Here is a 26,493-nt window from a genome sequence, read left to right on the forward strand (position 1 = left end):
CACAGTTCCCAATATAATGAAGTATTAAGACTGCAATGTCTTTTTTATTAAACTGCATGTATCTGTTTGTGACTTGACCTACCTGTCAAATTTTAAACATCAATGTGACCCTGATCAAAAAGTTTGCCCACCCCTCCCTTATAGTCACCACGTCAACAACATTACAATATTGTTACCTAATGCTAATCTTTGCAGTACACCCAGAAGAAACAGAACAAAGAATAAGCCTTTTGGCTTTTGCCCGTGGCTTGAAAATGGTAGATGTTTAAAGCTACTAAATGGGTGGGATTACCCTTTCACAAAATTTTAATAATATGGAAAAGTTTATTTACATGATTTCATTGAAGTTTTTGAGGACAAAACACTTTGTACAGAGAAACCTTAAACTCATTCAAATTTGCATTTCAAAAAGTACATCCCTCTGTTTTTGTTGATTGGGTGAGAGTGACCAGATATATTAAAAATAGTCAAATACAAAAGGGGCAAAGGATAAAACCTTGATGCATGTCCTTTTTTGTACAAAAGATTTAAGATGACACCTGCAGGTAAAACATAATTAATCCAAAGTAAAAGTGTTTGAAAGTAGGGCACAGGCACTGACCCACTTTCCTGAGCTCAACTACACTCTCTTTTGACACATTTTTGTGTCATTTTCACCAAATAAAACAGACTTTTTCGGGCCTGACAATTGATTAAGTACACAACATATTGTTCATGTTTACACTTTCATACAGGAACATTAATGATTACTTGTGTACTTGTTTTTAATACTTTATGACGTTATTGATCTGGGTAACAATCCTATGCTATGTAGTTTGGTTCTATTGTGAATGAGCAAGAAAGTTAAAGAGCATAAAGCACCATAAAGTGTTAATGTGGTGCATGTTGAAAGCAGAAAGTTTGTTCTGATAATTAACATTCCCTGTGATGAGATGATGTGGGATTTAATTGACCAAAGGTAATTAATTACACAGTTTATGAAAATCATAGAAACGAGTTTAGATGTACAGTATATAAGAAATCCCTTTGAACTGTTAAATAATAATAATAAGATTAATAATGGATATTTTTGATATACAAATTATCTGTGTTAAAAACTAGCCATGAATGATAATGCAATCATCCTTCTTCTGCTAATGCGCAAAAATGATTTATTTATTTATTTATTTGGCAGGCCCCTGGATGGCCACCTGCCGTGCTGCTTGCACATATTCCACCAAATAAATAATCTGATTAAAATTTGATTAAACAAAAACCATTGCAATTATTATTTTTAATGCCTTTCAAAGGAAGACTCTCCCCAAAATTAATATGTGCAATAAACCCTCCAATATGAAGTAATATTATTGTTAAGTATATTTTGGACATTAATTGAAAAAAAAAAAGACGATAAAGAACATTTCTTAAATCTACATATTATCTTGATATGTTCCGGCTTTCACAGCCAAACCCGGAAGAAACGTCCTTGACCCGGCCCCTCATGTCGCCATTGCTTAGCATTACAGACCATTTGTTCTAGCTAAGCCAAGATGCCGACACGTTGTGCATTGAAATGTAACAAAACTGAGTAAACACACCCAAATTTGCCCTTCTTTAACCTCCCGTGGGGTCAACGTGACAGGATAAAACTGTGGCTGTCACAGTTGAGGCTCGTTCATCAGCCAGGGAAAATTGCACGCATCTAATCATTACTGGTTATTAGCTGCTTAGCGATAGCCTCTCGTGCCGGTACTGTATAAGCAACAACATACTTTATGAGGCGGCACGGCGGCGCAACTGTAAATTGTTGGGCTCACACTTATGAGGACCCGGGTTCAATCCCGGACCTCCCTGTGTGGAGTTTGCATGTTCTCCACGTGTCTGCATGGGTATAACCTGCCTCCTGCCCGTTGACAGCTTGGATAGGCTTCAGCACTCCCGCGACCCTCGTTTGGCTAAGTGGGTAAGAAACTGAATGATTGGATGGATATTTACGTGTAATCACTTTGAGAAGTCCCATTTTTTTTTTTTTTTGCAATTTATATTCCAGATATAAGTAAACCATTAGATAGTCCTACGCCGAACTCAGAAAAGAAGCCCATAGCATTCATATAACTCACATAGCATTCACATAGCATTCACATAGGATTCTAAGACCGTTAAAAATGTGTACTCACCGATTTTTCCAATGGATATACAAGTGGTCCTTTCATCAAACTGTCAGAGATCATAAGTAAATTGATATGCAACGTCTTTGTCCAAACAAACAACTTCGTATCTATTATGTAGTATCTATGTTATGCACACAAGTTGATCGTGATCCAAATTCATTCCGGTATGCTCAATTTTTTGTTCGACCTTTTGAAACTCACGACAACACGGGCATTCCGCCACAGTTGGCATTAGGTCACTAAGAGAGTACGAACACCAGTCTTTCGAAACGAGCCTGTCTGGAGCGTTTCCGAGGTCCATGTTATGCCCCTCCGTCAGCGTCTCACCCCGTTTTTAACACGTCAAGTTCCGCCCGTGTGTATTCTGGCTCAAACGCATCGGCTTTAACGTTGTACATTGTTAGTTTTATTTTGTGTGCTCAATGGCGGGAGTAGTAATAACACGGTACATGGACTCACGGTTATACTCGCTTTATTGGCTCTTAGCACACAGCACTTCACGGCTCCTATTTATGGCGATGCCCCCCCCCCCCTTATATTCTCTACTTCTAAACCACCTCCTCAGAAAAGCAGGGGAGGAGGCGTGTCTGTGTTAAACCACAAAGGTATTACGTTGCCTTTGTTGAGTTTTGTGTAAAAGTTATTAAAAAATGGATTTGATGCGCCAATCTCTGCGTGAAAGATATATTGCCCCCTTTCACTCTGGACGCTGTGTGAAAGTGCACAAATGTTGCATTATTTTTAGCTTTGCTGTGTTCTATGGAAAAGATCACTGATGTCCTTTTTTTATTACTCAGATGCACCATCATTGTGTGAAACAGGCTACTGATTGTTAAAGAGAGTTTAAAAGAAATGCTGGAAATCAGAAATTGTGGTTAAGGAAAACGTTTGAGTGTTTGTAAACAGTGAAATGGTTCTCAATAATCTGGTGTCAAGGGCTGGATTATAGGATCTCGTGGGTGATTTTTAGGATTAATTCAGCATCACACCAGGATTATTTCTGCGGGATGCATCTCACATTCCCAGCGCTGGTGATTCTTACTTTTTTGTTCTTCACTATGAATACTAAAATCTAACCCACATCAAACATCTCAAACCAAGGCAAAATACAGGTATTTTAGTTCTTTGTGAGCCAAGAGATTTTTCTACCATAGATATATCTGTGTTTGTTAGGCTATCTATTTTTACTTGTTTGAACATATGTTCCCAAGTAAAACTTTCCTGGCAGACTATTTTACTTAAATCTTGCCCGATGACAGCTGGGATTGGCCCCAGCACTCCCCGCGACTCTCGTGAGGATAAGCGACTCATAAAATTAAAGAATGCATGAGATATACACTCCTCATTTAATTTCTTTGTTTTTTCAAGTAATTTTTTTTTCCCATTTCTTTCTCTTGCTCTTTTTACTCCCACAGATCTCCCAAGTTTGTCGGACCCCCACATTCCGCTAGTGGCTCGAGAGATCATGCAGCGAATGATCCGTCAGTTTGCAGCCGAATATACCTCAAAAACAACTCAGGACGCCCCCCTGCCACCGCTGCCACCCAACGGGGCCATGAAGGACCAAAGCCTGCCACCCTGCTCGCCCCCGGGGCCGACGCCCGGCTCGCCACCCTCGTCCACTTCCTGCTCCTTGCCGTCGCCCTGCCTCAGCCCCCCTGGCACTGAAGGGGGCCTAACTGCCGCTGCCGCCTCTGCACAGAACCCCGTCCTCAGTAAGTTGCTCATGGCCGACCAGGACGGCCCGCTGGACCTCACAGTCAAGAAGAACCCGGCTGAGACCGAGAAACCCGCCCAACAGGGTGAGATGCTCACACACACTGCTCGCACACACTGACACCACACAGCTTTACTCTAAGGCCCCTTTCAAAAGAGGTACGCGACTTGAGGTCTTGACTCGAGTCAGGCTTAACGTTTACATGATCTCGTATACCGTCTAATTTAAGTTTAATTTGCCCAATGACCATGCTTGTCTCAAAACACTCATATGTCAAATAATCTCTCCCCACTAAACTGAATTGGATTTGCCCTTGATCTGTTCCAGCCCTACTTTGGGTACGTTTTTTATGTTACTTGGCCACATGAAGAAGCGTTGCATAACCAACACAGTAAACTGCAGTAATATTGGCTGTTTTTCGCTGAGGATAAAGACTACGCCTGTAGGTATTATTACATTCCATCTACATGTGTTGCTTTACTGTTTCTGTTGAAATATTCGCTGCTTCAAGAGTTATAACACTAACTCCTCATGATTCCATTTGATTTGAATTCTTTTGATTTCAATTCGGTATTTATTTCAATGCTCTGCTGTCAATTCAATATGAAGTACAACTGCACAGATAGTGTACCTTTTGAAAATGTTTAAACATTGTCATGTCCATATTTTATGAATCATCTCACAGCTTCCGAACAATAAAGCATCTAAAAGTAGAAACGTGTACAATAACAACTTATTTGCGGATATGAAGTACAAAATTCTGTATGAACACTGAAAATCTAAATGGCATAGAAACTTGAATAATAATTCTTCCCTTCAGTGACAGAACAGAAGGTAGCCTGGTGGGTTTTGCTGCTAGTTTGGATGTAAAGCATGTTTTTGGGATGTTGAACTAAACCCGAGTGCCTGGAGAAAAACCCACACTGGCCAGGGAGAATTTACAAACTCCACACAGGCTGGGCCGGGTTAGAACCCCAGTCCTCAAAACTGTGAGGCAGACGCTCTAACCAGTTGATCACTATTCTGCCGTTACATGCTGATTTTGCGGAAAAGGTACGTCAAAGGGATAAAACCATCCATCCTTTCTAAGTGTGCATTTGGATGTCAATTTTGCAAGGCTATCTGTGTGTGTGTGTGCTTGATTTACGTGTTTAAGTGACTTGCGGGCTTACCAAGTGCACACGTTCATTCCTTAATAAAATCAATAAATTAAATACATTGGTACCACTACTTGCGAAATTAATCCGTTCCAGAAGTCGTTTTGTAATGTGAAACTTTCGTAAGTAGAAATGCATTTTACATCTAATCCATTCCAAAACCCACCCCACCCCCACCGACCCCGTGGCCAAAAATTGGCATTGAAGTTATATGTAATGTAAAGAATAATTCAAATTTATGTTCATTTTACCTTAAAAATAAGATGTTAAAGTGTACATAATGTAAAGAATATTTTTAAAAAATCATTTACTTTTGGTGTTCAGCAACCATGTGAAGAGAAGAGTGCGTGTTGAGGCATCATGTGGGCCGAAGGAGGAGGCACGCACACAATTTAATTCCACTAAAGTAATAAATTCCACAAACTATGAATTCAAAACACACCTTAACATTAACTTTCAATGTTTCGTGAATTACTAATCCAAGGACGTATGCCTTTGACGGCTTTAAAAAATGTTCCGGAAATGTGCGAGGCAAATGTCATCGAACTGAGCAATAGCCCGACGAGTTAACACATTTTCCAGATGATTCTTTTGAATAATTCGGAAATGTCATGGAATTTCATGAAGACTTCTTTTATTCTGGGTGATGAAAGAGTGGCTGCATCCTCCACTACGCCGCAAACGGCTCCTGCATTGCCATGTGTTGCATTGCCTCCAACTCCTTTCGCTCAAGTAGTGCTCCTGAACGTCAAAAGATCCTTGTCGTGCTCCTGAACCAACTCGTCGATGTCCTTAGCCTTTCCCAGCGAAACAATTTCCTCAACTTCAGGTTCAACCTCCACTTCAAACCCCTCAAAATCCCGTGGAGCGGCAATAGCATGAGGCCATCTGCACGCATGCCTTTTCCATAGATCTCCACGATTTCTTTTTTTGATTTGATGGACAAAACAACTCGTCTTCTTCTCACTGGCACTGAACATCAATTTCTCGGGGCCCATGGTGAAAAAAGATGACTAAATCCGAGAAGAAGTTGTATAGTACGAGTGTGCGCGAGTGTAAGACAATGGATTCGGTGACGAAGATACGGGAAGTTCATCACAGGTAAAGATTGACGTCCCTCCTAGCCAATGGAGGGATGCGATGCCAGGAAGATGCTACGCGCTAGCCAATGGTAGAGTAGCTCTATCGCCCCACACAAACCCAAAGACAGGATTTGCATCATGGCTAAAGATTGACTTCCCTCCGAGCCAATGTGATGTCACCAAGATGCTCCAGCGGTATCCAATGGGAGAGAAACCCCACCACTCCACTTTCAAACCAAAATACAGTACAGGACGTCTACGTTCGGTGGAATCCAGTGTCATTTTTTCCCTTTTGTATCCTGTAAACCTTTCGTAACTCGAGACCAAAATTTTCCGGGGAAGGCTTTTCGTAACCTGTATTTTTCGTTAGTGGAGACTTCGTAAGTTGAGGTACCACTATATCAAACGGACACACGCATGCCCACATCCCCATGACCGTTGGACCACATAACCTACCACCCCCACCCCCACAGTGTGACCGCCACCCGCCCTCGTTAAGATTCCTGGTTCTAAGAGCAGCTTTTGGGAAGCGGCTTAGCTTAGCACTGAGTAAGCTTCCTCCCTTTAAAAAAAAACAAAAAACAATTTGGGCTTTCCCGTCTGCCATCATGCTGCCAGGAATGTTTGAATTATAAAGATATAATTTTTTTAATATGTCATTAATGTTTGATTTTAATACCAATAAAGTTATTATGTGTAATGTGAGCAGAGAATGAGCTGCTTATTCAGCTTTTCTCATGACTGTAATTGTAAAAATGTAGGCGTGCATCTCACATATGACACACACATATGAAAAATCTTCTTTCTCTGTTGAAATAAAAGATCTGGTCCAGTTCGCCCAGCCCCACCAAAAAACAAAACAAAAAAAACCAACAAAACTTTTATAAGTTTTTTTTAAATAAGAAAAATTATACAGCATTCTACTTCTGTATTTAAAACATACAGTGATAATTAAATTTAATCTCAAGAATTAAACAGTCAATGCGCCATGATTTAACGCCTAAATTGAGTGTCTCTCCCTCCAATGTGAAAACCTTGGCAACCAGGGCACAATAAAATACAGACAGATATCTTTCACTTAGTTGTAACATCAAGAAGACTGTCGGAACTAACCTGTGGTAATATAAGTATTTTTTTCACAGAGCACAAAAAATTCATATATGCTTGTGAGTCCTATGATATTTTCTCTTTCCACTGTTTCTGCGCAGTTTGTTTTCCGTTCAAAGGGTTAGAACTACCCCATCAACAAGGTTAGATAGCCCATCTATGGCATTTTGTATTGTATGTTATTAAGTGAACAGACTTTCAATTCTGTGGTTGGTTAAATACACAATGCGTAATGGTCTTTGTGTTTAGTTTTACTGTTTATTTAAAGTGGGAGTCGTAATAAACAGCTTGATCAAACACAGCATTTTGAATTATTCACTCTCTCCTAAATTGTCACTAGTTTTTAAAGTTTGCTGCCATACCATCTTGTGCGTAGAACTCAAAATTTTCCTTCCAACACAAAACGAAAAAAAAACCCAAAACATCTAAATGACAGTGGTATCGCGATAAAAATGTAAGTCAAGTAACCAGGAAGTCAAGGTCTGAGTTTATATACAGATGAAGCCAGCATTTACATATTGTACACTGTGCAAAAACACGCATTTCATTTTTTGTCTCACTGTCTGAAGTAAAATCAGACTAAACCTCTCCTGTTTCAGGTCAGTGAGGATAAAAAAAAAAACCCAAAACATCTAAATGACAGTGGTATCGCGATAAAAATGTAAGTCAAGTAACCAGGAAGTCAAGGTCTGAGTTTATATACAGATGAAGCCAGCATTTACATATTGTACACTGTGCAAAAACACGCATTTCATTTTTTGTCTCACTGTCTGAAGTAAAATCAGACTAAACCTCTCCTGTTTCAGGTCAGTGAGGATAAAAAAAAACAAATATGTATATTCTATTTTGTTGAAAGCCACAATAAGGAGAATTTTATATTATTTTATTCAGGGCCAAATGTTCACATAGATTTCCTTAGTATTGAGTAGCATTTCCTTTAAACTGCATAACCTGGGTCAAACATTTTGGGTAACCTTCCACAACCTTCTGACAGTCATATACTCGAATTCTGGCCCAATCCTCCCAACAGAACTGGTGGAGCTGAGTCAGGTTTGTTGGTTGCCATGCACGCACACGCCTTTTCAGATCTGCCCACAAATTTTCAATGAGATCCGATCAGGGTTTTGTGATGGCCACTCTAAGACATTGACTTCATTATCCTCAAGCCACTTTTCAATCATTTTGGGAGTATGCTTCCGGTCATTTTCCATATGAAAGACCCATTTGCACCCAAGTTTTGTTTTCCTGGCTGATGTCTCGTTGTTTTTGTTGTTGTTGTTGCAATTAAATTCTAAAAACTGAGCATGAAGGTAAGCATTGCATATGCTCTGTGCTCTATGGCGCATTTAAGGGCTGCTTGCCTGGCCGTCTGTGTGGGTCAGATGCACTTTTGGGATTATTACAAATGCTGAACACAAAAAGGAAAACAGCATGCTCATTAAATACATCACACCACTTAAAGTACATACAAAAACAAACGTCAATATTTCAATTTATTGCCTCTCTCAGGGCAGTTTTTATTTTCCTCACTCTTTTCTATATTCTTTTTCATTCTTAATGTTATTATTTTGTATTTTTTTGTTTTCCATTTAATTTTTTTTCTATACTTATACATTTCAAAGTTATTATTACAAAATGTTATATATATATATATATATATATACACACACACACACACACACACACACAGGTATATACAGTTACATTGTTGCATAATTAATGCATGTATGTTATCAATGTATTTATTTTTAACTCCATGTTTTATTTTTATTCAAGATTTCTTCATTTAATTCATCATGATTGTTTTTTATTTTGGAGGCATGGTGCTTCACCTGGTAAAGTGTTGGCCTCACAGTTCTGAGGACCCGGTTGATCCCGGTCCCGCCTGTGTGGAGTTTGCATGTTCTACCCGTGGCTCCGTGGGTTTTCTTCGGGCATTCCGGTTTCCTCCCACATCCCAAAAACATGCAACTTTAATTAGACACTCTAAATTGCCCCTTGGTGTAATTGTGAGTGTGGCTGGTTGTCTCTATGTGCCCTGCGATTGTCTGGCAACCAGTTCAGGCTGCGCCCCGCCTCCTGTCCATTGACAGCTGGGATTGGCTCCAGCACACCTGCGACCCCCATGAAACTGAGCGGTTCAGAAAATGGATGGATGGATGGATAAAAAAATCCAATCTCCTTCATTATGCTTTAATTCAATATTCAGTATTTTATTTTTCATTCACCATTTTTCATCTTTTTATATGCTTTCTTTTTCAGTTTTTTAATTAATTTTCTTTTTGTATTATTTGCATTTATTCTTTTAATTTAATTTCATTACAGATATGGGTCAAAACAGATTTTTAAATTATATTTGTATAAAATGAAAAAAATATAAAAAAACTAACTTTGATGATTGGCATCATAGTGCAAGAATAAAAAGATCATTGTTAATGGTAAAAGTTAAAACAACATTGTACAAGAAAGTAACTTGCAGTAATATTCGATGCTTTTCGCATATTTCCAGCAAAAGTTAAATCTGGTGCTGCCAGTCTCAGTCTCAGTTTTCTCCCCACCACCACTAAATGATGGTTCACAAAGTGTGGACTGACTGATTGATTGATTGATTGATTGATTGAGTGATAGACTAATTGAAGGCTCCTGGCTATTGCTGCCTCTTATGGACTTGACTCCACTAATGAGCTGCCAAGTGATTAGTGTAGATGTGGATATCAATGACCTAAAAGCCAGCCAGCGACAAACGTAACTGCGTAGCCATAGATACGCTGTCCCCCCTCGAAGCAGGATTACGAAACTGTATGAACTTTTAAAAACTAATAAATGCCACACTTTCATCTTTAAAAAAAAAGTAAAAATCTTGGTTAATAGGATGTGCATTCTTGTCGAATCAGTCAGGAGGAGCAGCCCAGTGGGAAAAGATGAAGACTCTTTGAAAGAGTCTCAGTTAGGACATTTGTGCCAACCTGGAAGCCTATCTTCATTCACTGTCCCTAATTTTGTTTATCAAACCAAGTTTTTCTAGTATTTAGGATTTGATATTGGTTCTATGGTGCCTCAGTAAACATGAAATATGAATTGAAATCATTCACGGATTTTCTGTATCACAGATGTTTTTCTTCCGACAAGCCTGAAATAAGGTGATTTGAATTTCTCAATCTTATCTATATCACTAGTGAAGATCCGCACTTACCTCTCCACTGCTGAGCCACCACTTTTGACATATCAAACACGTGTGCTCTCACAAGTGGGTCTTCTACACGGAGGCGACCGATCAGACTCAAGTGGGCGATCTTAGCCATATATGAATAAAGCAGATACAAAACTGGGTCAAACAGAAGTACCTGTCAGAGGGGCCTTTCCTGGACACTCGTATGACAAAACCATGGTGTTTATTGAAATGAAATTGACACTTTTATACTGAGTGCATATGAGAGAGTCACTCTATGGAGGTCTAAATAGCCCAAACATTGGACTTTTCACATGGTCAAACAGTGGGAGTCACTCCAAGTCATTTAGCCTTAGTCTGAAGCATAAAAATAAAAACATGGAAGAATAAAATGATAATCTGACACTATGACATCCGAATAATATACATCACAAACCTTATTAGAGAATGTAAATGCAAATGATCAACACCATTTTAATTTTTGGTTTTTGATTGCGCTTTTATCTTTACCTCACGTCATGGTTGAAATAAATTGATGCAGAATTTGATTAAATTATACATGGGTTTCATACGAAAATGCTACATCAGTCACAGTTGCAAGGCTATAGGGCAAAAATATATTGATTATAATTGGTAATGGGATTTATTTTTGTCTTTTGTTCAGATGGCGTTCTAGACCTATCAACTAAGAAGAACCAGAGTAATAAACCGAGCTTCTCCTCACCACACGGACTCAAAGGGTAAGACACACGTCATACCTGGCAATCAAAACAAAATGAAACACTGTGTCACCTCTGCCTGTCAATCAAAGCCTTGACTTTTGGCTGCATGCAGGAAGTGCTTACCGTTCTCTCAATCACACACAAGCCAGGGTTAGGGTCAGTTTCAAGGTTGGGTTTTTAAGCCCTTGTTAAATTTTAAACAACGGTTTGGTTTTCAAATTGGGGTTTCAACTCAAGACTTGGTTGGAAATCAATGTTCCAAGCCTGGTTTAGGGTTTCAAGTCACAGGTAATGGTTTCAAGTTAATATTAGAAACCCGGGATGATGTTTAACAAGAGTTTCGGTTTCAATGTAGGGTTTCTAGTCCAGATTAGAGTTTCAAAATAGCCTTCAAATTTAGGTGTGAAGTTGTAAATAAGGATTAGGGTTTCAAGACAGTTTTCACCCTGCTATTTGTGTTTCAAATTGGGGTTTCAACCAATGTTAGGGTTTTTATATTATGGCTTGAAGGCTTGATTATGGTTTCAAAGTTAAAATCAGGGTTCAAGGCAGTGTTTGCGAGGCACATCGTAGCCCATCTATATGTGTTGCGCGTCACAAATGTTAGAATTTCCAACATAACACAATAAAAACCAAACAAGTGGTGGTGCATTTAGGGTAACACTGTACATTGCAACACTCGCTGATATTCTCTTCCACTTTGATGAGCAGGTTGCTTTTCAAACTTCCTGCTTCCAAATGCAGTGCAGGCCATAAGGACAGGAGTCACGATCCAGCCTTGGGTCTTCAGGGGTCATTTGGACCCCTGAAGGCCCCCCTAAGGCGTGGAGTCCAAATGGAATTCTCTAATGATTTGCTCATGAAATATTCACTCATGGGTGGATTACTACTCCCCCCATGCACACTCCTTCACTCAACGGGTTGATTGGCTGTTGTCTGAACCAACAACATATTGGATGAATTATTAGAAATACATTGAAATATGCCATTTTACACATTAAATATAATGTAACAATTTAAACTTCACTCCAATGTGGGTATTACAAATTAAAGATATATTCATGGAAATAAGCTATAGTGGACATTAAATAGAAAATACAAATAAAATAACAGATTAAAAAAAATAACATTTTCACCCAACAGTGACGCAAATGTCAGAATATATCACAAATATAACAGTGCAGTAGTTTGAAATGCTAAGTATTTTTGTAGGTAGACGATACAAATCCCCTCTGGGATAACGAAGACAACTTTCCGCATAATAACTTGGGTGGTACTTAAAACAAACAAACAAAAACAGCGTTGACTATTTTCCAGGGTGCCGACATTCCTAGCGCTCAGCCAGTTAATAGCATTTTTCCAGTCAAACAGGGAATTTCTAATTCACGATGGCGCGGGCCAGGCTAGCAGGCGTGGCTTCTGTTTACTCCCACAATTTGCCAACGGGGGTGGTGCAGGGAAAGGATAACTCTGATTGGCTTATTATGTCTTACATTTCCACCATGTTAGAGTGAGGAAATCTGCACTCAACTGATCACCTGGATCAATGGGAAATTTATTGGCATCTCAAATCACAGTCATATAATTGTCCAGTCCTTTAATAAACAATTACAGGACCATAGTAAATTAGCATTTTATAGTTTTCTTTAGTACACTGACTTCTTTGACGGCTCATTTAAAACACAAAATCTGTTCAAAGAGTTTTTTATTGTTAGTTGTCAAAGGGTACGTGACCATGACTCCTGGTCATGTCTACAATTTGTGAATTAAATCATGTTTATTGGATAATATTGCAGCGCAACATCTGCAACCGTAAAGCATGTGCAGTGGATATAAAAAGTCGTCGCAGTGCTAATCAAATGCCAGAGTTTTGTGTGGGGAAAAAAAAAGACTTTTTCAACCATTAATACGGCGTACAACCTGTGTAACTCATCTTAAATATTTGCAACATTGAAAATGCAAAGTACTGACTAAAATAATGTGGTTGTGTAAGTGTGCACACTCTCTCAGGCTTTTCATAACTTTTTCTTTGCTCTGTAGAGGTGGAGTTTCTTCTGCACTTTTGGGTCTTTTCTGGTAGCCGTTTTACATTAATTTCTATAATCAGGAAAAAATGGGGCGGTGTGTGTGTCTGCTAGAACAAATGGACCTAGATGACCAGATGATACGTTTAATTATAGTGCAAAATCGATCAAGAAGGTGGTGGCCCAGGTGGCATGTGAGGAACCGAGAGGAATGCTGAGTACATCATCACAGCATGTGACTGAAACGGACCAATCACGAGAGATAATCTCCGCAGCATGCTAGGCGCAGTAACAATTTTTGCCGTGTGCTCTTCAAGTGTCGCAGAGGGGCTGCGCGGCCCAATACGTCGGTCACGTGATGCAGTGCGGGCGCCGTCGGCCACGCAAGTGTGAGAGTATAAAGATCCCTTAAGCTGTGAGAGTGGCCTTCCTCTTCTTCCTCCTCTTCTTCCTTTTCTTCTTTCTTTTACTCCTCTTCTACCACTTCCCCCTGTTTTTTTCCTCTACTGCTGTTGCCATGACGACCAGGCAGCACTTAAGTGGAAGCACTTTGCATCTTTCATCTTGCCGCAGACAGATTAAGATGCTGCCGCAATGCTATTTGTTCATTTAACATATAATTTAAAAAAACCAAAAAGACTTAATGGACAAAAGTATTGGGACAGGAACGGCTTTGTTCCTGACCCACTTTTGTGGTCATTTTCTATGGAAGTTATCGTTACCATTAAGGAAATGCATCCAAAAAGGTTTCTGTGTTTTTGACCCATGAAATTAAATGGACTTTTATTTATCTATTGATCTGTCTGTCCATCTATAATAATAATAGTCATTTTATCTTTTTCAAGCCAGTTAAAACCATTCAAGGATTGCAATAAAAATAACAAAACGTAAAACTTGGCATATGAAAATGGCACATGATATAGGAAATGTTAAAGTGAGTAGGCTTTCTGGAACAGGTGTGTCTTGAGTTTGGATTTAATGACTGCCTTTCGGAGGTCCGATGGCAGTGAGTTCCAAAGAAGGGTAGCAGAGTGGCTGAAGGCTTTGTTCCCCACCCTGGACTATGGGCGGAAGGGATGGTGAGGTGGATGGAGAATGAAGATCTGCAAGAGGGGGATAGCAAGAAGGTCTGCAAGTTATGGGAGGGATGAGCTTATTGATGGCCCTGAATATGCAGATCAATATTTTATATTGGATGTAGGGCTGGAGTGATTTCTCTCCCTATCGCTCTATCTTTCTGCCTGTCTGTTCATCCTTCGGTCCTTTGACTTCATTCACAAGTTGTTGTTGACATGGTCCAAGACTGAGTTATCTGAGACTTCTCACTGGGTGTTTCTTTCCACACAGGCACCCCTTGAGGATGGACCATTCTGTGAAGGTGGACCATTCTGTAAAGGTGGACCACTCTGTGCCGGATGAGTATGAGGACGACGCCATGCTGCCGCAAAGCTTTCAAGACGGCCTGCGGGAAAACTTGATCAACTCCTTTAAGCCGCCGCTAGCACGCTCACTGCGCATCAAGGAGGAGTTGCTCACCCAGAAGCACCGCCTCCTGTGTCAGCCTGCTGCGCTGTCATTGGCCAGCCTCGAGTCGGCCGGCCTCTTCAATCGCGGTCAGTCGCACTCCCTGCCGGGCCAAAAGGGCTCCTCATCCTACTGGGGCACCAAGGCCCATCTGGAGAGCCTCATGAAGGTGAAGCAGACCAGTGGGGCCCTGAGTGGAGCCCTTGGAGACCTCAAAGACCTACCTACGTTCCTAGAGAACCACCACAACCACCACGGAGCCTTCTCCTTCAAGAATTCACTGATTCACAACCACAATCAGGTCTCTAAGGCCCAGAATCACCACCATAACGCCAAGCGGGACCAGTCACCTCCCGTTGACCTGAAGATCCCACAGGTTCGGGGCATGGATCTCTCTTGGGACTCCTCTGCCTCTGAGCTGTATGGTTTTGGCGGAATTGGACCTGGAGGTGGTAGTGGACTCAGTGAGAACGCTTTGAGCCGGAAGCTGAGAGCCATCCTGCCCAAGCAGAACCGGCGGGGCGGGAGCTTGGGAAGCCTGCTGGACGGCGCGGCGGAATACTGGACTGCTGACCTGGAACACTCCGCCTCCGGGCCAGCATATTCCACCTCGGATGTGGAGGGGGACCCCAACTCCAAGCAACCGCGGAAGAAGAGGGGGCGCTATCGGCAGTACAACAGCGAAATCTTGGAGGAGGCCATCGCCGTGGTGATGAGTGGCAAGATGAGCGTCTCCAAGGCGCAGAACATGTATGGCATCCCGCACAGTACTCTGGAGTACAAAGTCAAGGAGCGTATGGGTACCCTGAAGAATCCCCCAAAGAAGAAGCTCAAGCTGATGATGAAAATGGAGGTGGGCGGCGCGGAGTTCCCCGGTGACGTGGAGAGTACGCCTGCCATCACCCCGCGCAACGATGCTGCTGCCACACCCCCCTCCCTCAGGCCTGCTGAGCTAAAGGTGGACGTCAAGGAAGAGATGGAACCTGTCGATTAAAAGCAACCTCACTAGACACCTCCAGAACCACGGGGCTTTTTTTGTGCCAATTTCCTTTGCAGTATCCTGGCCGAGCACAAACGCAGGGATGAAAACAAAGTTTCTCTGAGAAAAAAAAACACTAATTGGAATCATTTTTCTTGAGACTTTTGTACCTAAGACAAACAACGACAATTTTAAGAAATCTTCTCAAGCATGCGGCAAACCCCCACTAGTGTGCAAAAGGAGTGGAAAAATTTCCAATTATTAAATGGAAAGTTTTTGGAGTATTTGGATGGAAAGTTAAATTGGGGAACTTTGGAAATGTTTCTTTTCCATGGGAATTAACTGCGAATTCAGGGTAATTCAGTGAAAAGACATCATATTTGAGCATATATACATGTTTTGTTTGTTATGACCAGAGATCCACGCAAAATTGATAGTGTTTCTTATCCACATGCAAGAGTTTAAATGGTCCATTTGCTCCCCACCCCTCCCCCTGCCCCACTTCACTTGAGGCGGTATGGTGGATGACTGGTTAGCACACAGCGCTGTAGACCCAGGTTTAAATCCGGCTTCACCTGTGTGGAGTTTGCATGTTCTCCCCGTGCTTGCGTGGTTTTTTTTCAGGCGCTCTGGTTTACTCCCAGATGCCAAAAACATGCATGGTAGGTTGATTGGAGACTTTAAATTTCCCGTAAGTGTGAGCGTGAGTTTCTTTCTATGTGCCCTGCAATTGGATGGCTCCCAGTTCAGGGTGTACCCTGCCACTTGCTCAAATATACCTGGGATAGACTCCAGCACTTTTGCGACCCTAGTAAGGATAAGCGATACATAAAATGGATTGATGGATAGGTCACTTGAGTAGCGGTATATCCGAAGCTTGGAAATATGGAAACTAGAAAAACCTGTGAGTCGGGGCACTTGTGCTGTAATTGCATATTATTTGGTTGTTTTAGTCAGGATTATACGAAAATATGTCTGAGTTAGGATCTATTGTAATATCCTGATTTAGTCCCATAAATTCCCCTTAATTCCCATGGAGTGTTTCCAACTTTGAAAATTTCCAGAATTTTGCAACCCTCATCCTCGGCCCGTAAAACCTTTAAATCCAACACACCTTGCCTCCCACAGCTTCTCGGGAACCTGGAACCTTGCCACTTATGAATGCAGTCACTTGGGAACACTCCAATTTGGGCAGAAGGACAAAAAGGTGTGTGTGGGAGGGGTTTACAGTTTAAAAAAAATTGGTGAATGACTATTTAGTGTACATCTGAATCAACGCCGTCAAGATTCCTCATCAGGGTTGTGAATCGGAATCCGCCTGCCAGGTAGCCATGATGCTTTAACTGCAAGACCTTTCTTTCCTGCCCACAATGTCCCGGCGAGATTTGCGGGGAACAAGAAGACACAACAAGAAGTCATTCAGGGATGCATGTTTGTGAGTTTTGTGACAAACTACTGACTGGTGAGATCATTTTTTTCCTCCTTTATTTTATTTTTATTTTTTTGGTTTTGCTTTCTTTTGCACTACACTTTGGGTCCGGCGCTCTGGCGGACCAGGTTACCTCGGCATTGTTGCCCCTCGCATCATGCACTTATTACGGTCCGTCTCACAAGCCGGGTCGGGAGGGCCCGCCGACGCCGCTGCCTCCAGATCTGAATGCGGATCAGCTGTAGCGACGGTGGCGCTACCTCATGGACCTTCATCGGTGTCTGACCGTGGAAGGCTGTCTCAGTTTCGGCCATTTAAGATGGCTTGAAGCTCGGCTGCCATCCACTCGATGAGACCCCGCTCCTATGCTTATGTTTTAGCGGGGCCTTGGCGAACAGCTTGAGCTAGCTAACTAGCCTCGTCTAAACCAGGACATTTTGCTGATGTTTTTTTCTCCTCTTTTCCTTTTTCTCTTCTAATCAAGCTCAGTTAATCGAGTTGCCCTCCATCCAATTTCAAGTTTTAAAGGCAGTTTACTACGATAATGTGCATTTATAATGGGGCTGGGAGGGGGGATTCATATGCAGTGGGAGTGGGGGGCTTAGTTGATAGTCAAATTTAATATATTATAAATTATTACGAAAAGCCAATTGTTTCTTTTCTGCTGGTTATGAACTCAGGGTGTAACTGAGACGTGGCTTTCAAACGAGACTATTTAGCAAAAACAAGTGGTGCAGGGGGCTAGCTTAGCTAATACACTGCATTGTGCCGCAACTCCCCCAACCCAAAAAAAAAAAAAAACGAAAAAACACCACAACACTCCCAACTATCCTACTACTAATACACATCATAGAGCACTTTGGGACATATTAGACACTAGGTTGCGCATGTAGCCTAGCTTTTATCTGGTAGATGGGGGAGGGGGGCTTGGGGGGAGCCGCGGTGCTAGCTTTAGCGCACCGAGACATCACTTACATCTGCCTCCCACTGGGGAGGGGGAATGAAGTGTTTTTTCCCAGCTCCACGCTGACAAAGAGGCCGAAAAAATATCACTCAGAAGACGGAAGAAAAGAAAAAAAATCTTTTTTTTGCTGTCTTTTGTACAGAGCCCCAGACATGATATAAGGGAAAGAGTTTAACCCTGGCCACAATATAGATATGTGTGCAAAAAAAAAAAAAAAAAAATCAATTTGTGCACACAAAATACTAATTTGTGGCCACAAAGTGAGAGGACATTTTGTTTCTATTACTAATGTGCGTGCCATTTGCTTGCCCAGGCAACAAATTTGTGTGGGAATGAGGTCAAACAAAGTATATAATATAAGTATATAAATAATGTGTACACAAAATACTCATCATTGGCAAAAATAAGGTAAAATATACTTTGCAAATGAATAATATTGATATGATTCCTGGACAATTGGGTAAGCAAATGGAGCTTATCTTTTCTTGAAAGGTGATGCTTTCTTTTCGAGGAAATTTTGCAGTTTTTAGCAAAGATATGCTGCATTGCTTAGCGAGAGGTCCACAGCTTCATCATGCGGAATGATATGAATGATAAGCACACGAAATAGTATTTTGTGTGCAAGTCATATCTATGTTGTGGTCGCAGTAATGTCTGGAGTGCCGTACTACACTTTAGTTTGATAGCTTTTTTTTTTTTTTGTTTTGTTTTGCTAAATGTTGTTTGCTCTGCATGCTTGCCTGGTGAGAGAGCTCTTTTGACCCTGACAATTCACTCGTCTACTTGTAATGTACATGTATTTATTTGATTGTTTTCCTTGAAAATGGCATGCACCACTTTAGTTTGGTGCTGATTATTCATGATAGGACGCGGTCTGGGGCCCATTGGATACTTATTTAATTAGCAGCGCTTGTTAGCTGTTTCATACAATCCCTCGTGGCCTGATTGGCGGGTATGCGTGGCCAAGGGGAAAAGACATCCTGCATGAAATGCATCCACACTTTGAACAATGCCGAGCATTAAAAGTGTCTAAAAAGAAAAAAAAAGGTTCTGACTCGGGACCAATCACAGCTACGAAACAAATAGCCATCCATTTTGTTTTTAGGATGCAGCACTTGAATTTGTTTTAAAAAAAATCAAACAATATAATTGGCACTTTTGCACAGAGTTTTGCGTGAACAAACTAGTAGCACTTACCACTTCATTTTGATTGAAGACATTACTGCAACAGAAATGCGGAAAAAACATTTGTTGTGCAACCACATATACCGTAATTTCCGGCCTAAGCGCGCACCGGATTATAAACCTCACGCAGTACATATGTTAAGGAACCATACCATTTGGTACATACATAAGCCGCACTTGTGTAAAAGCCGCAAGTGCTCACATTGAAACCAGCATTGAAACACGAGATATTTACAAAGAAAGATGGTACACAGAAATAGTTTTCAAAGTTTTGATACCTTAGCTTATCTTGACATAGCAACAACACGGTAGCATGAACAGGCCTGGTTAAAAAAAAAAAAAAACATACCGGTAAAAAACAAAAAAAAAACAGCCGCAGCAGCTACACAGTAGCAACATGGTAGCACAGCACTAACAGAGCTGGTTAAAAAAAAAAAACATACCTAAATCACTGAAAGGCGGCATTAACACAGCAGAAACACGCTAGCATGGGGTTAACAGGGCGGATAAAAAAAACATACCGGTAAAAATCACTGACACATGGCAGTAACACAACACCAACACACTAGCGCAACGCTTACGCTAGCACAGCGCTAACAGGGCCGGTTCAAAAAAAAACATACCGATAAAAGTCAGTTCCTCGCACATATATTCCACTGGTCTCACGCTTACCTTTTCCACTCGAGTGCCCCCTTGCTGCTGTTAGAAAAAATCCGCAAAACAGCCCCATCACCGCATAAAATGCAGGATTGAAAGCATGTGAAAAACGTTGCGGCATATAGGCTGGAAATTACGGTAAAACCACTTAGTTTTATAAGGATAATTGTGCAAATGTACAAAAACTGAAAATTGAAAAAATAAACTATACAATGTCAAGGAAATACCTGATTGTCTAACACAACAAAGGCAGATGAAATAAGGTGTCTAAATTGAATAATTACATCTTAACACAGCTCCGGAATAAAAACGTGTTGGCATTATTTGCTATTTTGGCCATTCTTCATTTAATGCAAAAAAAAAAAGCTCTAAATAATACTTGTATTTGGAATTTTGGGAGTTGTCAATATTTGAAAAAAACGATCATTTTGAAGTGGTCTCTTAATTTTGTCCAGAGCTGTAAATATATTAATAATAGTTAGCAAAAGTGTCAGTGAAAAAAATAAAACCCTAAATATACTACCTTATCCAAGAAAAAAAAGCACTGTTCTTCGTCAATTCTAAAAAATAAACAAACAAAAAACTTTGCGGCTGTTGACTGTTAATTGCTATTGGGGAGGCCCCCTTGTTCCTTAACGCTGCCGTGAGCACTCAAGCGTTTCAAGAGCCCGCTGGACTGGGGGGGTGCATGCCATTTCTTTTGCTGTCGCCCCGCCTTGGTTTTTGACTCTCCAAGGTCATAACAGCAATGTCCCCCTCACACTAAGTGACACACTATATGATAGCAGGATCAATGTATTTGTACACAACACGCTGGCTCTCATGTTGAATGTAGAAGAGAACGGTAGCCTTCAATACTGTAAATGTCTCAGGATGCAGCCAGCGGGATGAGGGCAGCAATATTAGTCAGTCGGAAAAAAAAAGCGGCGCACATATGTAACTACCTGAAGCAGATGGACGTATTTAAAGATGATATGAATAGAGTATGAAAGATGATATATGGATCACACGTTATACCTCAATCTCACAAGAAGGACTTTGCTGTGCCTCGTACTTAGCTGTATCCAAGTGACGGGAAACATATTTTTCCCTACGCTAGCACTGTTTTTTTTTTTTTTTTTTTTCTTGTTTCTTTTTTTCAAGTCTCCTCCCTCTTGCTGGGGGTGAGGCGTTCAGTGTCTGACTGACCAATATTTGCCACCCTACCTCGTCTTTCTTTATTCTTTCACACACAAACACACTCACGAGACAACCTTAGAGAAGTCGCAGCAGATCCCAGCGGGACACCTAAAAAAGTTTTTGGGTTTCAGTTGTCAGGTTCACTACCTTCCAGGGGTGACGAAAACTAACTCAGTTTTTTGTTGCCCGGACTTTCTCACCGAAGGAATCGGAGACAGGACGCGAGGCGGGAAAACGTGATGCGTTTATGTCGTAGATGTTTGGTCCGATCATTTAGATGTTTTTGTCTCCAAGACTGCCAGAAAAGAAAAAAAAAACTACAAACCTCACAGATGCCACGTTGGCCGCTGCCATCTTGTCCACGCCTGTTGTGGTCATTTCCTCTTGTGGTTGTCGTGGATACCTCAGGTCTGACTACTTTATCAAAGCAGTTGATTGTACAATAGCAACACATGAACCATGAAGAATCAGGACTTTTAGTGCCGCCACTTTCCAGATTTTTAGTCCTTTTTAAGAGACCCTTCTAGTCGATGTTGTTTTCCTTCTACCCTTGAGGGGAAAAAAAAAGTTCTTTACCCAAGTTTTAAAAGTCAGGTTTTCTGTGAATACGTACTGTCGTGTTCCCTCTAGCGCACACTTACACACACACACACACACATGCACACACTTGTCAGGTAGCCATATGTTGAGTGGGCGGATTCAGACGTTTAATTGCGCGTCTAGATTCGAAGAAGGTGGTGGGCGTGTTTCCTCGGGTTGTCGACAATGCCTCTGTGAACATCTTTTTCTTCCTGCTTCTTATTCCCACAATTGCCAAAAGTGGACATTGAGCATCTATTATCAAAAACATTTTTTTTTTCCAAATCGGACACTTGTGGTAGTTTCCAGCCGAGAATAGGTAAAAATAGGAAGATTGACTTTTTGTATATACAGTATGGGGTTTACCCCTTCCACATGATTTAAAGTCATTCAAATTCAAGACACAAACTTACTTGAACACGCTTTTTGAAAAAATGTATTGCGGAGCGCCTGTTCTCATTCTTTTCATTTCCAGAAATGAGAGGCTGTTTAACATCACTTTGAGGAAATAAGATTCATAGTTTTTCAAATAAGAGTCGAAGCATGCTTGCTTCAAGCTGTTTTCTGAGTTGAAGTTCACTGTAAAACTGACGCAACAAACTCGAGCTCATCAAATACACATTAAAACACCAAAATATTGAACTAAACCATTTTGCGAAAGTCCACTTACTGAATGCTAACATAATGTGAAATGCTAAAGACGTGTTAATGGAAATGAGCGGCGATATGACGGTAAATATAAAGCTTAAAATGAGAAATTTGAAATCTCATCATTTCCAATAGACCTCATTGCTGCCCGGCATGTTGTGGCACAATGTGGTACAACACTCAAAACACAAAACTAAAATTTTGGACTTGCCTGTATACCTAAACAAAGAAACCATCGCTTTACTTTTTTTTTTTTTTTTTTTTTTTTTAACCCATTCGTGGGCAGCGTCCCATTTTTGCGACATCATGATTTTCACGCATTATATCCTTATCAAAATATTTAAGTGTTTTAGTCTGATTCTGATTATGTTTTTTGGGACGATCTACTAAGAAATCCCAAGTACCCTCTTGCGGGCAGCGTCCCATTTTTGGGACGGGATTCTAAATTAGTAAAGTTATCATATAACTTAACCATAAACGAAACAGAAGTGTTATTTCCTTGATTGTGTCCTGTTGGGAGACTTTTATCTCAATAAGGCAAAAAAATTGCCACCCTGCCCATGAATGGGTTAATGTTGCAGAAATGCAAAGGATGACCCACGATATACCGTACATTGGAAAATTGTATTCATAGGACAAACCTTAAATATACATACTTTTCATACATTTTCAAACTCATCTTAGAACTTAACCATCTCAGTCGCTTACAGATTTTTACCATGTGTAGATTTGGCAACAACTTGACTTTTCCCAACGCCTAGCGCCGTTTTGGTCTTTTTGCCATATAGATCCATCCAACCTTTTACGCCATCTTAATAGCAAGGTTTATTTAGAGTTAATAGAACCTTTCAAACCTGGGTGGACGCTCGGGAAAATGTCAAAGCGATTGAGTGAACATTTGAGTAAGCTAAATGCAGAGCTTAAAAGGACAAACGCCTCTTGGGAATGACGGCTTTGGCCAAGTTCTGAGAAGAACGTATAAAAAGTCGACACAGCCGTGTACAAATGCCGAGTTTTTGGTATATAAAACAATTCTGACCAAGCTAGATCTTTTTCAAAGCATTTCTCTGAATTTTTTCTACCAATAATGTGACCTGGAACTTGCACAACTCAATTGAAAGAAATATTTTGACAATTTTAAGAAGGGAAGTAAACGTAAATAATTCAGACTATATGGTTGCGCAAATGTGCACACCTTCTTATAACTGTGATATAGCTGTTTTCAGACTGAATCACATTCAAGTTTATGTTCAATGGCCGTCAACACAAACGTGCCACAATTTAGAATGTCTCTGACGAATCCGCTGACTGCTTATTGGAACTGTTCATAATCCCCTCCACCTTGACGAAAGCCCCAATTCCAGCTGGAGAAAAACAGCCCCAAACATGGTGCTGCCACCACAATGTTTCAGTGTCGGATGATGATTTTAGTTGGTGATGAACAGTGTTACGTTTGCTCCAAACATACCTTTTGGAATTACTGTATAGACAAAAGGTTTTACCTTGGTTTCATCAGACGTAACACATTTTATGTTTGTGAGGTTCTTTTTTAAGGTCCATTGAAGCCAAGGTTGAAATATTTGGGTAACCACATTATCTCAGTTGTTTATTTTGCTCCCCCCAACCCCCACACATACCATTTTTTTCTTTCATTTGAGTTATACGTTCCAAGTCGTATTAATCGTGGAGAAATTGATGAGTAAAATCTGTTGCTCATTTGTTAATACCACATAAACTTGGCGCGGCACCGTGTGGCGTCTGCATGTTCTCCCCGTTCTTGCGTGGGGTTTCTCCTGGTAGTCCAGTTTCCTCTCACATCATAAAAGCATGTATGGTAGTTTTTTTGAAGACCCAAAATTGCCCCAATGAGTGCAAATGGTTGTTTGCTTATGTGCCCCGCGATTGGCTGGCAACCAATTCAGGGTGTGCCAATGCCTCCCCCCAAATATAGCTGGGATAGGCTCCAGTACTCCTGCGGCCCTTCTGAGTATAAGCGGCTCAGAAAATGGATGAATGGATGTTTTAGCGCCAAATTAAATTACAAATCACCTTGTTGCCATCTGCAAACTTTGTTAGAGAGGATACGCATCTCAAAAAATGGATGAATGGACAAAAACCTGGCATTTGAACATAGGTGTGTAGACTTTTTTGACCCACTCTGGGTTTGGGTTTGGAGATTAATGTGCAAAGACTATGGTTTGGTTTCGTGTTCAAGCTAAGGAGTTGTTGCTGTTCCACACAAGCTGCGCAGGTGTATGTGGTGTGCATTTCAAATTTTTGCATCAAAGCAAACCATTTCTAAAAAAAATTGCTTCTCAGCTATAATTGAGAAAAGTCTCACCGATTGGAAAGTCCAGTGGTAACTGCGTTTTGATTGTACAAGATACAATCTGACTGAAGCTGACACTCGTTCTTACATTTTATTCGGGTTGAAATCAGTCTTGTGTGATTTTTTTAAAAAAGTCTGAATCAGGCTTAAAACAATTGACTCAATTGTTACAGCTTTATGGGGTAGACAGTTTTGATTCAGGGTTACATTTTGAATGTCATCATCCTGAATGGCTGCATTAGTCACTGTTAGTTTTAAGTTTAATACTTTGGTTCGGTTTTAACTCCTAGTTTAGGGTTGGATTCAGGTTAGGGCAAGGCTTGGGTTTGGTTCGGTTTTTACATTGTTCAATTAGAACTAGGGTTGGAGCCTGTTAAAGGGTATGGGCGAGGTGCTTACAATTCCCCCCCACAATCCAGAGGGACTAGATAGCGGCGTAAAATGTCACGTCACAGACCAATGCTACGACGTCCAGAGTCACTTTGTCGATAGCAATCCAAAGCTGTAGAAGTACACACTTAGGGGAAGATGGAACTAGCCCACCTGGGAAAAAAAAATGGTCTCTGAATGCATTGCCATGGAAACCCTTCCACATTATTCCACTCCAATATGCCTGTCGGTGCTCTCACGATTGTGTTTTGTCACTCAGGAAAGGTCCACTTCCTCTGGACCTTTTTTTTTTCCTGAAACCTTTTTATATATTTAACCATCCATCCCTTTCCGCCATTTTACTTCTCTGGTATTTTCACAGAGGCTTTTTTGATTGACATCTCTGATGAACCGTACAGAACCAACCGCCAATATTCCATGAAAGTTTGATGTCGTCTGTCACTGCCGATCTTATCCAGAATTTTCCACTTTACTCTTTTAGCGTATTGCTGAAAAGACTTTTGGCTTCTAGCGTCATGTTTTTTTTTTCCATTTTTTTGTTGTTTTCCAGCCAAAAACTCAGTGCTTTATGAACAGCCGCGATTGTACACATCCATACGTCAGATTTCACCTCGCCTCATGAAAAGATTCCCAAATGTCTTACATTCAGAGAGCTGCTTCCGAAGACATAAGGAGTGACATTTGGGAACCTCTTAGTGAGTTTTGTGTTTGTGTGTGCCCGCAAGCAAACAAAAAAAAAAGTATTGGAAGAAAAAACAACTGAATAGGTGAGAAAAAAGTTCAGGTGGGAGAATCTCAACTAGTCTTGTATGACTCGCTCTTGAGCTTTTCTTTTCTGTACTTAAGCTAAGGCCTGGTACACACATAAAAATTCCAAATAAAATGGGTAACACGTGCTTGTTTTACTTTGACTGCTCTGTTTTTTCTTTGTTTGTTGGCTCCATTACGTTTGGCGTCGCAGTTCACAGAGTTTTTGCTCAGGAGAAGGTGGCTTTCCCTTTCTGCACACAATAGTAAACAAGTCAGCTTGTCGGCCTCGACTTGTTTCAGTCCCTAAAATTGAGTCAAATCCAGAATTGATACTCCTGAGACCTATGGGTAGTCTTATCGGTAAATATTATAAGACAATTGATTGCTTCATTGAGAGGGGGCGATATTGGGACAAAAACAGCTCATTTGTCTTTATGTGTGTACTGGGCCTAAAATCCCCCCAAAGACGACCTTAAGGTCCTTTAAATATTTGTATCATTTGTTCCAAAAAGTGAAACTTGGATTGTTTTGTATTGCTGGAGTATATGCATGGAGTGTATTGTATTGTTCACCACACACAAAGTGGAATATATCATACCTTTGTGTCACTTTTGATGACTATGGCAAAAATACAACAACAACAAAAAAAAAAGCAAATCTGGTAATTGGACAAAATTGGAATATTATGGCAAAGTGCAACATTGTACTGGAAGCTTCCTGTGTCCCATTCTTGTCATCTAAGTGTCATAAAA

The 26,493-nt window shown here is 40.7% G+C and overlaps 1 protein-coding gene across 2 annotated transcripts in view; it reads left to right on the forward strand.

The window, feature by feature from the left end:
* The window catches only part of lcor (ligand dependent nuclear receptor corepressor), a 69,950-nt gene extending 48,263 nt beyond the window's left edge, over positions 1 to 21,687 (forward strand). For both annotated transcript variants that reach the window (XM_061829726.1, XM_061829727.1), the window contains 3 exons: positions 3,566 to 3,952; positions 11,047 to 11,122; positions 14,476 to 21,687. In XM_061829726.1, coding sequence (XP_061685710.1) covers positions 3,566 to 3,952; positions 11,047 to 11,122; positions 14,476 to 15,646 — 1,634 coding nt within the window. In that variant the 3' untranslated portion in view covers positions 15,647 to 21,687. The remainder of the gene's footprint in view (positions 1 to 3,565; positions 3,953 to 11,046; positions 11,123 to 14,475) is intronic.
* The last annotated feature ends 4,806 nt before the right edge of the window (positions 21,688 to 26,493 follow it).

The sequence above is a fragment of the Syngnathoides biaculeatus genome, chromosome 9, assembly GCF_019802595.1.
Source record: "Syngnathoides biaculeatus isolate LvHL_M chromosome 9, ASM1980259v1, whole genome shotgun sequence".
Lineage (NCBI taxonomy): Eukaryota > Metazoa > Chordata > Actinopteri > Syngnathiformes > Syngnathidae > Syngnathoides > Syngnathoides biaculeatus.